Here is a 15,139-nt window from a genome sequence, read left to right as displayed (position 1 = left end):
ATAAAAAGTGATTTGCCTCCAAATTAATTAGGGTTACAGTGAAAATTTATTCTGAGATAAAACAGCAAATTGCCAAGCAGAGCCTGACTCAACAGATGTGAGGTCTTAAGCTCCAAGAAGGAATCACTTCACTTGGCTACTCCTTTTTTTATGGGGTGGATACTGGGGAACCTAGGGCTGCTTTACCGCTGAGCTACATCCCCAGTCTTTTTTTTTTTTTTTTTAACAGTGTCTTGCTAAGTTGCTAAAGCTGGCCTCAAACTTGCATTCCTCCTATCTTGGTTGGCCTCTTGCCCACATTAGAGGGAAAGCACTGTAGAGAGATGTGATTGTCAGTCTCAGGCTAGGCTCTTGAGCTCCTGGTATAATCCCCATCCTAGATATACACATATCCATAATAGGTGCCTTCCAGTCATCCCCACAGAACAGAGCCAGAGGCTGGATACAAACTGCAGTTTATTAAGGCTCCAGAGTGAGAATTGGCACTTGTTCTGGGTAGGGGCAGGGTGTCAAAGAAACCCAAAGGAGCTGGGCCCAAACAGCTTAGAGGGACCTTCCCCATTCCCCTACCCCCCCAATAAATAAAAGTCTTGCTCCATCTCAGGATGCTGGCACAGGGCAGGAAGTCCTCATTGAGGAGAACCAAGGGCTGCTGCCTCCTTCATATTCCTTCCCACACTGGACCTGACTGGGATGAATGTGGGACCTGCCCCCACTGAAGAATTTGGGATGGAGAGCTGGGGCTTGACAGTGGCCTCCCTGTGGCCAGTCATGGTCCGAGGCTGCCCATGGCAGGCTCAGAGTGGGGCCTGCATTGGGGACACTATGCGCATCCCAGGTCGGGGCCCAGCCTGGGCCACAGCTAGATGTGCAGCTCCGTGTCATCAGGTGGCTCCAGGCCAGACTCTGTGCTGAGTGCTGAAGCTGAGGGGCCCTGGGCCACCCCAAATGGGGAGACAACAGGTGAGCGAGCAGCCAGAGGAGACAGCGAGGGTGAGAAGCTGGGGGACATGGCAGCTGAAGACAAAGAGCCTTCGTGGCTGATGGGAGAGCGGTGAGAGGACGGTGGGAAGATGGCCCGTGCTGCAGCTGTGCTTGCAGGTTTGGGGGGCACAGACTTGGCTCCTGGGTGGGCCACGGCAGTGATGAGGGGTGGTGGGTCAATACGGGGAGCAGGGGGACATGGCCGTGCTTCATCCTTGAGCCGAGCAATCTCTGTGAAGACACTGGCCAGTGGTTGGAACTGAGGGCACCAGCTCAGCAGGTAGTCCCAGTTATAGCTGCCACGAAGCTCCTCCTCTCCAGCCACAATGGCGGTCAGTGCACCTGCCACACATGGTTTGCCATCTGCTGGGAAGCCATAGTCCCCAGTGGGTGCGGGGCTCAGGCCACAGCCCCCCAGAAAGGCTGTGGCAGTGGCTGGGGGTCCCTCCTCTCGATACAAAGTGGCTCCTGCACCTGGCAGCAGCAGCCCTGCCTTTCGACCCTTATACCAGGTGTCAGGGGCAGGTGGCTCACAGGATGTGTCACTCAGTCCATCTGCATCCTGCTGGATGCCTGAGTCAGGGCCCCGGGCAGCCAGGGAGGAGGCCACACTGGCCACACGGGGAAACTCGTTGATCATGCGTATCTCATCATCTTCTGCAGCCTCTGCTGAACCTCGGCCACTTGAGTGTGAAGGGTCCAGGGAGCCACCACGAGGGTAAGGTCCGCCAGCTCCCGGCCCACCATAGCTGGGGAGAGTCTGGTGATACAGGTGCTCTGATGGTGGTGGGCTGGGAGGATCCCGGCCCAGCTTCTGCAGGGAGCCACTGGCTAGGGGTGCTGCCTGTGACATTGGGCCAGGGGCTGCATCAGCCTTCCGGCTGCGGGCCCGAACAAGTCCTAGGACCAGGGCTGCCAGTGCAAGCACCACCACAACTCCCAAGGAGGCTGCCACAGCCCCCACCAATAGTAGGTTAAGGTCAGGTGCCAGGCCTAGTGCAGTGTGAGTGATATCTACAGTCACAGGTACAGTGGCACTTCTGGAACCAGGCAGAGGCCCCCGTGCTACTACCTCCAGCCTTAGCTCCCGTGGTGCTTCACGCCGGGTCCGGCTCCCACCCCCAGAGGTGGTTGTTCCACTGCCTGGTGCCTGACTGTCCACCCGCAGGTACAGGGCACCTGTAGTCTGGTTGATACCAAAATAGGGGGAAGAGGTGGCAAGGGAATAGAGCACCAGGCCATCAGCACCCCCGTCCTCATCTGTGGCCTGCACATGACCCAGGCTGTGGCCACGCTGGGCACCTTCTGGCACTTGGAAGTGGAAAGCTGGAGCCAAGAATACTGGGTCATACTCATCCTCTCCAGTCACCAGCACTGACACAGTGACAGAAGCTGAGAGATTCCCAGCATCAGCAGCACCCACCAGCAGCCGGAAACTTCCTGTGTGCTCATAGTCAAAGGGCACTCGTGCCCGCAATTCCCCTGTAGAGCTGTTGAGTGCAAAAGCCTCACGACCCCCAGGCCCAGCCTCTAGCAGGCTATAGCGGAGCTTCCCAAAAGCCCCAGCATCCCCATCAATTGCATGCAGAGTGGTCACAAGAGTGCCTGGAGGCTGGTTCTCAGCCAGGCTGGTGCTGAGCAAGTTCAGTGGGAAGGATGGGCCATGGTCATTCACATCCTGGACCTCAATTGTCACTGGTGCCAAAGCAAAGTGTGCCCCAGCAGGGTCAGCAGCCTGCACTACAAGCTGATGGCGAGCCTGGGTCTCACAGTCCAGGGGGAGGGCCAATCGCAAGGTGCCAGAGCTCTCATCCAGTTCAAAGAGCCCCAAAGGGTCACCTGAACTGAGGGTAAAATGCACAAGGCCATGAGGGCCAGGGTCAGCATCAGAAGCCTCCATGTGCAGCAGCTCAGCTCCAACAGGTATGTCCTCAGGTACTGTCACATGGTAGGATGCTCGGGTAAAGACAGGTGGGTTATCATTGACATCCAGCACAGTAACAGTCACTGGCACAACTGAACTGCGTGGTGGCTGCCCCCGGTCAGCTGCAGTCACAGTTAGATTGTACTGTGTGAGGCTTTCAAAATCTAGAGGCTCAAGCAACACCAGGCAGCCTAGTGCCTGGGGGCCTGGTCCAATGCCCTCTCCAGCCTCGGCCAGCCGGGATTCCAGATGAAAGACTCGGCCCCGGTTGCCACTAATGATGCTATAGTCCACAGTGGCATGGGTGCGGCTTCTGTCAGCATCTGTGGCCTCCAGGGTGAGCAGTGTGGAACCAGGGAGTAGATCTTCAGTCACAGCCACACGGTAATGTGGCAATGTGAAGCTTGGGGCGTGGTCATTTTGGTCCTGTAGCTGCACATGCACTGTGGCTCGTGCTGCTCGGCCTGGAGTCCCATGGTCTCGGGCTTCCAGAACCACATCCACCACTCCTGGCCCCTCATGGCCCAAAGCCACTGTTCCTAGTGTTGTGAACAAAGTTCCTGAGATGAGAAGGGAGGGAAAAGAAATAGTCATTCAGCAGTGGCTGTGTGTGAGCAGCTTGGGAAGTCAGACTCCAGGCAATGGCCTGTGTGCTGGGAGAGTATGGAATGGCCTCATGGATTCAAAGCTCAGGGAATAGCTTCTAGACAAGCAGTCAGGGCAGGGCTTATCATATTAAAGACAGAAGGAAGAAATATCCTCCCTAGGTCAGAGATCTAGGAATCAAAATTTTGAGTAATAAGTTCTAGGAGTGAGGTCCAAATGTGGCCCAATATTGTCAAAGATAAAGGGGTTACATTCTGGGGAAGACACGCACCATTGTTGGGATCAACACTGAAGCCTTCAGCAGGGGAAGCCAGATGGTAGGAGATGTGACCATTGGCACCAGAGTCACGGTCAGTGGCAGAAACAGAGAGAATGGCACTTCCTGGGGGAGTGTGCTCAAGCAGCATTACCTGGGGTGTGAGAAAACGTGTTCATGGCCAATCTGCCATGCTTGGTGTCCATTATGGCTTGGAGCCCATACTCCTTAATATTTGAATGAGAACTGCCCACCTTTTCTCCCCTTTCTGGCCACAGGATGTAGAAGTTCACACAACCTGGAAGGCTTTTCTGAGATGGGACCCTCCCATTCCAAGGCAACTCCAACATCCAGCCCACTCCAACCACTTCTAGCTCCGCCACATCCCTCCAACAGGAACAATTTCTGGCCCAGTTGTGGGTACATCCAGGGGAGTTGGTACCTGGTAGAGGCTCTGTGAGAAGGTAGGTGCATTGTCATTGACATCCTCCACAAGCACTGTGAGGTTGGCATGGCCCTCGTGAGGTCCATCATGAGCCAGCAGCTGCAGATGGTAGTGGTCACACTGCTCAAAGTCCAAGGGACCCGTGAGGGAGACACGGCCTCCATAGCGGCCAATACTGAAAGGATCCTGAGGTCCAGATGGACTTAACACATACCACAGCACTGGTCCAGAATCCACATCATTCCCTGTTACCTGTGCAATCTCTGAGCCCAATAGTGCATCTGCAATATATGGGACGAGGTTGCTTTGGCGGGGTTCCAAGCAACCCTGGAGCTGCAGGATGAGAATTAATGCCTCTCAACCACCCCTTTATACCTCTTGTTTTACCAGCCCTTACCTTCAGACACTCGGAGCTCCCAGGGCTGGGGGATAGTGGGGCGATTGTCATTGGAATCGATGACCATCACTGTCAGGGTAGCTGAACCCACAAGGGCAGGGCTTCCTCTGTCTGTGGCCATCAGTACAAGCCTGGACACAGAGCACAATCAAGGAGCAGGGTCTGGGGATAGAAGGGGACCCTGCAAAGGGCTAGGAGAACTCAGGAAAGAGCTGGGTTCTGGGGGAATTCATGGGGTGGCCTAGGGACAGAGAGGGATTCAAGGCAGGAGTTGGAAACTAGACAGACCTAGGATGGGGTCTTGGGTCCATAGGGACCAGGCCTTACCGTGCTTCAGCCCAGATCTCACGGTCCAGGATGGCTGTGGTAGTAATAGTGCCTGTGGCTGGGTCTACATGGAATAAACCGCGTGCTGGCTGGGATGCAGCCAGACTATAGGAGATCTGTCCTCCAGAGCCTTGATCCAGATCATCTGCCTCCACCTGGTGAGTGTAGGAGGTTGCTGGCACTGGCTTGGCCACAAACAAATCTGACCAACCCTTGCCCCCTAACTTCCTATCACTCTCCACACCTGCAGCAAGGGCCCCTCCAAAGGCCGGGACTCTGGCAGGAAAGCCACATAGTGGGGCCTCAGGAAACGGGGAGCATTGTCATTGGCATCTTGAAGGGTCAGGGTCAGCACAGAGAAGGCAAAGGCTCCTCCACTCTCTGCCTGTAGGACTAATCGCAGTCGTGGGTTTGTCTCAAAGTCCAGGCCTTCTGCTGAGCGAACTGTGATGGCTCCTGTTGGGAGGAAACTGCATCAGTCACAGCCACTTTCCTTGCCTGGAGCCTCACCCTTAATCCAGGGCAACTCCTTTCACATTAAAGCCTTCTCTGGCCCAAAGAACCTATTTCTCAGGAGCCTGTTCCCTTAGAGCCCTTGCTCCCCTTCTTACCTGTACTAGGCTGGATAGAGAATATTCCTTTCTCATTCCCACTGAGAATACTATAGGTGATGGGTCCGTTTGAGCCCCCTGCATGGACAGCCTTGGGGGAGATAATAGGAGTCCCTGTAGAGAGGATGAGAGAGGATAGTATCAGTTGGACTGTGAGTACTAGGGAGGTTTGGGAGACATTTTCAATGAGTAAACCATCCAAGGATACAAATCTGGGACACATGGCTAGGGACCTACCTATGGGTGCATTCTCACGAAGTGTAGCTTCACTACTAGCCCGGGGAAAGCGGGGTCCACGCTCAGACTCCCCCTGCAGTCCAATAATGACCACACCAGTGGCAGAGCGAGCTGGACGACCAAGGTCAGTAGCCACAATGAAGAGGACACGATCTTGGGGACTCAGAGATGCAAGAGAACGGGCTACCCGGATTTCACCAGTGTAAGAGTCCACAGTAGTGCCAGGAGGCGGTGTGCCTGACAGCCGGTACAGAATGGAGGCATTGGCACCAGCATCACGATCTTCAGCTCGTAGTGTGGCCAGAGGCAGAATTGGAGTATTGAAGCTAGGGCCTGGGCGAGGTAGGCGCAGACGCAGAGGGCTAGTGGGGAAAGTGGGTGCATGATCATTGACATCACGCACTGTGATGGTGATAGGCACTGTTGTGCTCAAGGGCCCAGCAGCTGCACCATCCACTGCACTCACAGAAAAGGCATAGCTGGGACAGTGTTCTCTGTCCAGGGCTGTGGCTGTGCGAAGTTCCCCAGAAGTGGGCTCCAGCAGGAAAGCTCCTGCTGTACCTGAACCCAGGTAGTAGGTCACATGACCATTGGCCCCAGCATCAGGGTCATGAGCCTGTAGTTGCAGCAACAGGGTCCCTGCAGGTGCATCTTCAGGCACCTCTACAGAGTAGGCAGGCACAGGAAAGGCTGGGGCATGGTCATTGGCATCCAGCACTGTTACTGTCACAAGTAGAGTGGCACTGAGAGCTGGCTGGCCTCCATCCCGGGCCTCTATCCGCAGCTGGAACACTGGCTCCACCTCCCGGTCTAGTGGCCTCAAGGTGCCAAATTCCCCAGAGGCAACATCTAGGGTAAAGGCTCCTGATGGGTCCCCATCTGCAGAGAAGGGTATATACACACAATCATGCATGTCTCATTTCATGGGGATGGTGGTGGTTTATAAGCAACAGCAGAAGGAAATACAGGGGTTGGAAATGGGATGGGAGAAAGACAAAGATCAGAAATAAAAACAGTAAAGCAAGATACTATCAAGCAGTTGTCATCACTACAGTGTGGTTTGGGAATTCCTAGGAATCCCCTGAGGCTCCTTCATATACATAAGGTCAAACTACTTTCATAAACATTACATGCCTTTTTCATTCTCATCTCACAGATATACAGGAGTCTACAGATGCTACATGGCATAATGACATTATCACTTGGTTAATGAAATGTGTGCTTATGTATTGTTGTACATAATTTATAGAATAGGGAGAAAGTTTAGGGCATGAATATGTGTATTTTTAGAGATTCAGTTTATATGGCTACCTTCAGTTCTACCTATAACCTCTGCAACTTCATCATTGTCCAACAAATTGCTATTTTAAAATCATAACATTTCATTGTGCCTTTGCAGAAATACAGCAAACAGTACACTTCAGTGGCTTTTTTCTCAAGCATACTTAAAAATTGTGTAAGTTTTAATATCTAACACAATAAATATTGATATGATCCACATAAAAATCCTTTAAGGTTCTCAAAAGTTAATTCCTGGGACCAAAAACTTGAGAACCACTGTTATAAGACACAAATAGAAAGATAAACACAGAGACAAAAGGGAGCTAAAGAGCTAGAAAGGCATAGAGATACCCAGATACACTGATATAAGCATGAAAGAAAAAGTGGGAGACATAGAGGAGAAAGGAGACACAGAAAAACTGACTGAAACTGTCAGTGGCTAGCAAGGAGCAAGAATCAGGCTAGTGAATGCTGAGTTAGTGCATATAGGATAATTCTCACCAAGGATCCGGTACTGCAGCTGCCCATTGGCTCCTACATCTGGGTCGGAGGCCCTCAGCATGGTAAGAGTCTGGGGGTCTTGGCCCTCAGGTATTTCCAAGTACAGGTGGACATTCCCAAAGGTTGGAGCATGGTCATTCTCATCCTCTACAGCCACTCTCACTGTGACATGAGTTAACAGAGGGGGCGAACCCCTATCCCGAGCATATACTGTGGGCAAGCAAAATTAATGAGGTCTAGTCTGCCCCCATCCTGTGGTGAAATCAATACCACACAGTGTTCATACATGTTTACCAATACACACATAAATTACACACAAAAACCAGAAATCATCTATTTCTATATACACACTAGGCCCACATATATACATGCATAGCATACATGTGTAAGAATATGTTCTTTTCCTTCCCACCTCCCAAGTTTGGTACATACAAGATGTATCTTGAATTAATGGTGCTGTGACAGAAAAGACACTGAGGTATTGAAAGATCCAGACTCAAGTTCCAGTCCTGCCATTTCCAAGATATGTTAGCTTAAGCAAGTCACCTGACCACTCTGATACTCAATATCAATATGCTTCAAGCTGTTAAATGGCTGCAGTATAATTTGAGGGAGGCCTAGAAGGCAGAGCTGTGACAATATGCATTTGAGAATTTGTATGATCACAGTGATGACAGCCTAGTAGTCAGTTTACCATGTAAACTTCCTAACTCCGGACTCCTCAGAAAAGTCCCAAACTATAACAAGCTGTGCTGTAACACAGAAATCTCTAAAGTACTTTGGGGGTTTTGTCCATGTTTACAGCACCTCTGGCTCTTGGGGTCCTGTTAAAGTGTACCTGTCAGGTTGATCTCCTCCTGCTCCTCTCGATCCAGGGCCCGAAGGGTAGTGAGCACGCCAGTGTTTGGGTCCAGAGAGAAGCTTTCACCAGAAATGCCTCCATAAGTCACTTGGCCATTGGCCCCTAAGGAGGGCAGCATGGAGGGCGATCAGAGGGTAAATATACTCTTCATTCCCTGAGTCCATCCCTCTCACAATTCATCAACCCAGTTCTTACCTAGATCAGGGTCGGTTGCTCGCAGAGTTAGCAGAGATGTGCCAGCAGGGCTATTCTCACGCAAGAGAACGCTGTACTCCTGCTGCTCAAAAATAGGTGCCTCATCGTTGACATCAACGACACTGACAGTCAAGAGCTGAGTGGAGGAGCGTGGGGGGGAGCCGTGATCTGAGGCCACCACAGTCAGAATGTGCTCAGCTCGCTGCTCCCGGTCGAGAGGTCGTACCACAGACAGCGCTCCTAGGTAGGCAATAAGACAGGTTTGGTAGCAACCTCAACATTCCCTCCACACTAGAACCCTTCTCGTCCTCACCCCCTAGGCACAACTCTCACCAGTGCTGGAGTGTAGCCGGAAGTGGCCATCCCCACCAGCTGCCAGGTGATAGGATACGCGTGCGGCCTCTCCTAGGTCTGGATCCCTGGCTACCACATGTAGTGCTGCGGGTCCGGGAGGCTGATCCTCTGGTAGGCGCACACGTGAGGGCGAAGCGAAGACTGGAGCGTTGTCATTTTCATCTGTGACAAAGACGCGCGCAGAAACGCGCGCTGCTCGGCGGCGGCTGGCGTTGGTTGGCCGGTCGGTGGCCTCTACCAGCAGTAGCATCGCAGGTGTGGTCTCCCGGTCCAGGCCGCGCGGAGCGGTGAGCGCTCCGGTGCGCGCATCCAGGCGAAGAGGCGGCACTGGCGGCTCCTGACGTAGCAGGCGGTAGCGCACTTCGCTGTTGGGGCCCGGGCCGTCGGCGTCGGATGCGCGGAAAGTGTACAGCGCCGCCCCGGGCTCTGGGTTCTCCGGCAGCGCCAAAGCCAAAGGATCGCGCGCAAAGGCGGGGGCGTGTTCGTTCTCGTCCTGCACGCGCACCTGCACTCTCAGCAGCCGCGCGCCCGCGCCTCCCGGCCCCTCCGCGCGCACCGTGAGCGCACGCCAAGCTGGGCCCGCCTCGAAGTCCAAAGGCCGCGCCAGGTACAAACATCCCGAGGCAGCATCCAACGCGAACGTGCCCTCAGGATCGGCGCCGCCTACCAGCGTGTAGGTGAGCGCGCCTACACCGGCTGACTCTGAGGGCGCCACTGAGCCCAACAGGGATCCCGGCAGAAGCCCCTCAGCCGCCGTCACCGTCAGCACCACAGGCACTGGCACTGTTGGGTCAGGCTCTGCAAGATCCGGGGGCAGCTCGGCAACACGAACAGAGGAAAGCACCTGTTGTGTAACAGAGGGGAGATGGAATCAGAAGGGCTCATATTAAAGAAAGTCTGCACTGGCTCCTTGGTAGTAGGTTAGGATGGTTAGAATAGCTTTACAAGAGGGCCCAAGGACCCCCAAGAAGCTAGAACTACCGAAGAGGGGCCCACAGAGCAGATATGGGGAAGCCGGTAGATAGTAGGGAAGGGCAGCCATACCTGCACAAGCAGTTGGAGGCTGGCACTCCGAGGAGGGCTGCCTTGGTCATGAGCAGTCAACGTTAACACATAGTGGGGCCGTTCTGCTCGGATCAGGGATGCTGCAGTGAGCAGCTCCCCTGAGTGAGGGTGTAGAGAGAAGAGCTCTGAGCCAGGACCTGGAGACAAGGCAGAGCAAGAATGAGGGTTTGGGGCTCAGAGCTGGGTAGACCATGAGCATATGTCATCACCCATCAACTCCCTTTACCCCACCCCACCCCACCCCACCCCATACCAGTTAGGGTGTACAAGATGGTCCCATTCTCCCCCTCATCGGGATCCTTGGCCTGCAGAGTTGTTACAAGTGTTCCTGGAGGCACTCGGTCTGGAACCTACAGAGACAAAACTTATTATCTCCTTCCTGTTTTTGAGAAAACTCAGAATCAAGTTCCCCTCACCAGTGTGTAGGCAGAGCCCCTCTTTTGCTCTCATGCCTGTTGCAGGAGGCAATCTCTCTTACCCTACAGTTCTATGGATTATGTGGCTGCAGTATAATCTGAGGGAGGCCTAGAGGGCAGAGCTGTGACAATATTGAGAATTTGTACAATCACAATGATGACAGCACCCCACTCCCTCTCACACTTCTTCAGGACAGGGTCCTGACACTACACATACCTGTATAGGGAGGCCCCCACCAGCAGCCCCTGAAGCCTGCAGGAAGGTGGGACTGTTGTCATTGAGGTCGAGCACTGCAATGTGCACGGTGCCTGTGGTGCTACGGGGTGGACTCCCCCCATCCTGCACCTGCACCAGGAGCTGGTAGCTGCTCTGCTGCTCTCGGTCCAGAGTTTGGAGTGTGGTCACTTCTCCTGGGAATGCAGGATGGAGATCACATATGAGATAGTGATATGTAGCCTGAGGACTACAGGTAAGAGATAGTGATATGTAGCCTGAGGACTACAGGTAAATTCCAGGCTGACTCCTGGTCTGAATGGCCAGGATCTAGGTTGGGAATTGAGGATCCTTTCTGGGTGTTTATCAGTCTGGGGATGAGGCTGAGGAGTCTCAGAATTTGAGTCCCAGTGCTTACCAGTCTGGGGGTGGATACGGAAGGCCTTGCTGTCCTCTGACAGCTGTCGCAGGCTGTAGGTCAGACGTCCATTAGGTCCGGAGTCTCGGTCAGTGGCAAAAACCCGGCCCACACTGGTCCCTGGGGACTGGTTCTCAGCCACAGCCAGGAAGGTGGGCTCTTCAGACAAGCGGGGACTGTGATCATTCTGGTTGAGTATGCTGACCCTCACGGTGGCTGTGCCTGTCTGTTGCCCCAGCTCAGCTTTGGATCCAGATACTGCCATTACCTTCAGTGTGTATAACTCCTGGGTCTCAGGGTCCAGTGTTGCCCGTACCCACAGCCACCCACTCTGTGGCTCCAGGCCAAAGGGACTACTTGCTGCATCTGCTGCAAGGTGATAGGTGATAGGGCTCCCATCTGGTGCCTGAGCCTGCACTTGCAAGACCTGTGTTCCAGGGGCGGTGCCAGAGGGCAGGTCCACACGGTAGACAGAGCTGTCGAATCGGGGAGCCACACCACGGGTCCCCAAGTCCTGTACCACCACCCTAAGTCGAAAGTGGCTATTGCGTGGTGGGGAGCCCCCATCCCGGGCCTCGAGTTCCAGCTCATGGGCTGGCCCCCCTGGGGGCCCCAGAGGTCCTATAAGCCGTACATGACCTGTGGTAGGGTCCACTGTGAAGGCCCCATCACCTCCAGCAAGCAAAGTAAAGGTGACTCTACTGTTAACACCTGAATCAGGATCCAGAGCCCGCAGGGTATAGATGGGAGTCCCTAGGGCAGTGTTTGGTGGCAGCAATACCGTGTCTTCAGGTATAGGGAAGGCAGGGGAGTTGTCATTCACATCATCCAGTAGTACCCGTACCCGAGCTACTGTGAAAGCTGGGGGCACTCCACTGCCTGCTCGTACTTCCAGCTCCAACACTGGTCCCAGAAGCTCCCGGTCCAGAGGTCGAAGTGTTTGTAACAGCCCTGAGGCCGAATCTAGGGAGAAGAGTCCCCGGGGATCCCCGCCTGATAAGGCAAGGGTCACAGGCCCCAAGCGACCTAGGGAGTAGGAGAGAAGGGTCAGGAAAGAGGTCAGGGGGGCACCTGTTGAGTCAGCTCCCAGACTCTGATCCCAAGAAGAGTTGAGTGGTACCCACACATATATTTTTCAAAGTATTAAGAAGAGAGGCAGGCGCTGGCAGAGAAGTTGATTGCCACTAAGGTGGTATTCATGTTCCACAGTGTTTATTATTGGGGCTATCTATAGTATGATACTGTAGGGCACCTTGAGATGGTGTTAGAGGGCTATACTGGGATATCTGAATGTGGCACCAAGTGCGTATAATGCTAAATCATACCTGGTGGGTTGTGTGCCTGGACTATGCCCACACTGGTGCCTGGTGCCACATCCTCTGGCACAGAAAAAACATACTGTAGTTGCTCAAATATTGGTGGTATGGGGGTTCCAGGCACAATGCTGATGTTGACTCGGGCACTGGGTTCTGCCTGTAGGCCACCTCCATCCTGGGCTCCAATCTCCAGTTGTACCACAGAATTAGCCCGTCTGGCCAAAGGCCAGGCTACTGTCAACAACCCTAAAGAAGGGATAGAATCAGAGATATATAAGGGAAAGAATAGGGAAGTGTTTTGGAAGGGAAAGCAATACAACATTTACTGGGGAGAGGAGCCTGGGGCCAGGTCCTGGTAATGGGAGGATCCTTACCTGAGTGCTCATCCACGGCAAAAAGTGGGGGGCTATTACCAGCCAAGATGTGATAGGAAAGTCGCCCATGGGGTCCCTGGTCAGGGTCGTGGGCACGCACTCTTAGCACAGCTGTGCCTGGTGTACTCTGAGCACTCAGACTGGCAGCATACTCCCATGGATAAAACTGAGGTGGGTTGTCGTTCTCATCTGACACAAACACCTTCACATATACCATGGACTTGAGGCCTCCCTGGTGGGACATGCAACCATAGGTCAGGTGGGCCCTGCCTGGCCCTGATGAGTGCTCTACTCCACTTTCCCTTCCCAAGGTCTGCCTACTCACCCCATCCACAGCCGTCACTGTGAAGTCAAAGCTTGAGGGCCCCTGATCACGGTCCAGGGTCCGGGTTGTGCACACATCACCACTATGGGCATCAATGCGGAACGGGGGAGGCCCAGAGGCCACAAGTCCAGCACCCAAAGAATAGGAGAGGAGGCCAAATGGGCCGCTGTCAACATCGGTGGCTGTCACCTGAGGAGAGGATAGGGTGAGTGAGGCCCCATTTTTTTGGCCAGAAGAAGGTAAGTGGACCAAAACCTGTTCCCAGCCCAGACCTCACCACTTGGTAGGTTCCTGAGAGTCTCTGGTCACAACTCTTTTGTTAAATAGTCAATACATAACCTTGTTTGATGTGTGTTTCTGTTTAAAGACAATTTATTAACATTAAACTCACAGCCATTAACACTATAACTATACCTGAATAAACTTTTTTTTTAAATTTACTTTTCTAGTTGTAGTTGGACACAATAGCTTTATTCCATTCATTTAGTTTTATGTGGTGCTGAGGATCAAACCCAGGGCCCCACATGTGCTAGGCGAGTGCTCTACCGCTGAGCCACAATCCCAGCCCCTGCCTGAATAAACTTATCTAACACATGCATTTTCTCTGTAAGGCACATCAAAGCTTTCTTATGCCTAGGAATACTAGATAGTACTCCAGCACTATGCCTAGAGAGCATTTGGAATAGCAAACACACACACTCTCTCTCACTCTCTCTCTCTCTCTCTCTCTCATACACACAACCACAAAAAAAAAGTAGCATTAATTAGAAATCAAAAAGTAGACGTGTTTTTGAGGTCTAACTTATATAGGAGCTAAAACAAAAGGCAAAGCATCACTTTTTCAAACTCAGCTGGGCATGTGCATATTGGGTGACTCAAATTTTTCATTGTTCTGCCTATGTCTGAGAATGACTGCAAAAGGGCTCCAAGTATTGATTTTTGGAGTTACAAATATATTTTAGAGAATAAGTGAGTTTGCAAATAACAAGGACCAACTGTACCTACAAAGATAAGTGCTGAGGGCTGGAACCTCAAATTTCACACAGAAATTAATAACCCTCACCAAATGTCCTAATCTCCCTGAATGGAGAACTGTCAGACCCATATAATTATTAAGATTGAAATTATGAGTCTAATCTTTATTGAGTTGATCATTACACAATGAGATCTGATGTCACTATGGGGTCTGCTCCATGGATTTATCCGTGTGGCTCATGCACCTTTTGCCTATGATAGGGCCAAATACACAATAGATGCCCTATGTGTATTCGTTGATTGAGAAAATGGACATTCTGATAGACTGCATTGTAACAAAACCTTCTTTCATACTAAGTTTTTTTACACTGGGTCCACATTAGGCCCTCAATAGTGAGTTAGCTGGTGCTGACTGCTGCAGGCTATGACAAAGTGCTCTTTGTGAGTAGAAGGACCTCAGGGTCATGATATGCTGCAAAAGGAAGATGGAGCGTTCCCTTTCTCAGCCAGAAAATGTGCTCAGAGAGAAAGCTGGCCAAGGATTACTGATTGTTGCCCAGGCCCCGAAAGAAGTGGTCTGTGCCATTGTTTACTTTCCTGGAGACACTAAGACCCTGCTACAGCTGAACCCTGGAAACAGTTCCTACTCTAACTGTGGCTGTGGGCCCGGATATCCCAGGAGACAGACTTCCCCCTGCATCAATCCCTGTGGGCAGCAGCACAGCTGTGGCACCATCTTTAGAAGCTGTTAAAGACCTTTGCCCTCTGACTCGCAGCAGGAAGAAAGCAATAAACAGTGGTCAGGGGAAGTTGTCAGGAAGTGACCCCCAAAGGCACAGGGGCATTGACTGGAAATGACCAAGGCAGAAGTGAATTTCCTGACCTGTACAGCTCCTGCTTGGAGGTTTCACAGCAAACACAATCTCCTTTTTCAGTGGGTTCTCAGCTCAACTTCTCAGTCCAACCTTGGTCAGCTCCCTCTCCCTGCTGCCCCAAATGCTGTAATCAACCTCACTCCTCTCCTCTGTCTCCACCCAATCCCTGGCTCTTTACCAG

General features: G+C 52.6%; 1 protein-coding gene across 1 annotated transcript in view; it reads right to left on the bottom strand.

The window, feature by feature from the left end:
- Positions 1 to 439: 439 nt before the first annotated feature.
- Positions 440 to 15,139, bottom strand: part of Dchs1 (dachsous cadherin-related 1) — a 33,852-nt gene continuing 19,152 nt past the window's right edge. The window contains exons 3-21 of the mRNA XM_046438048.2: positions 13,109 to 13,297; positions 12,784 to 13,015; positions 12,419 to 12,655; positions 11,094 to 12,119; positions 10,679 to 10,872; positions 10,299 to 10,395; positions 10,025 to 10,182; positions 8,960 to 9,824; positions 8,627 to 8,866; positions 8,408 to 8,533; positions 7,570 to 7,779; positions 5,788 to 6,666; positions 5,551 to 5,664; positions 5,184 to 5,395; positions 4,940 to 5,094; positions 4,613 to 4,743; positions 4,213 to 4,496; positions 3,786 to 3,924; positions 440 to 3,468 (exon numbers count right to left, since the gene is read on the bottom strand). Of these exons, the coding sequence (XP_046294004.1) occupies positions 863 to 3,468; positions 3,786 to 3,924; positions 4,213 to 4,496; positions 4,613 to 4,743; positions 4,940 to 5,094; positions 5,184 to 5,395; positions 5,551 to 5,664; positions 5,788 to 6,666; positions 7,570 to 7,779; positions 8,408 to 8,533; positions 8,627 to 8,866; positions 8,960 to 9,824; positions 10,025 to 10,182; positions 10,299 to 10,395; positions 10,679 to 10,872; positions 11,094 to 12,119; positions 12,419 to 12,655; positions 12,784 to 13,015; positions 13,109 to 13,297 (8,094 nt within the window). The 3' untranslated portion in view covers positions 440 to 862. The remainder of the gene's footprint in view (positions 3,469 to 3,785; positions 3,925 to 4,212; positions 4,497 to 4,612; positions 4,744 to 4,939; positions 5,095 to 5,183; positions 5,396 to 5,550; positions 5,665 to 5,787; positions 6,667 to 7,569; positions 7,780 to 8,407; positions 8,534 to 8,626; positions 8,867 to 8,959; positions 9,825 to 10,024; positions 10,183 to 10,298; positions 10,396 to 10,678; positions 10,873 to 11,093; positions 12,120 to 12,418; positions 12,656 to 12,783; positions 13,016 to 13,108; positions 13,298 to 15,139) is intronic.

The sequence above is a fragment of the Marmota monax genome, unplaced genomic scaffold, assembly GCF_021218885.2.
Source record: "Marmota monax isolate L192 unplaced genomic scaffold, Marmota_monax_Labrador192_F-V1.1 WCK01_AAM20220418_F8-fsc00061, whole genome shotgun sequence".
NCBI classification, from domain to species: Eukaryota; Metazoa; Chordata; class Mammalia; order Rodentia; family Sciuridae; genus Marmota; species Marmota monax.
This window is presented reverse-complemented; position numbering and strand designations above follow the sequence as displayed.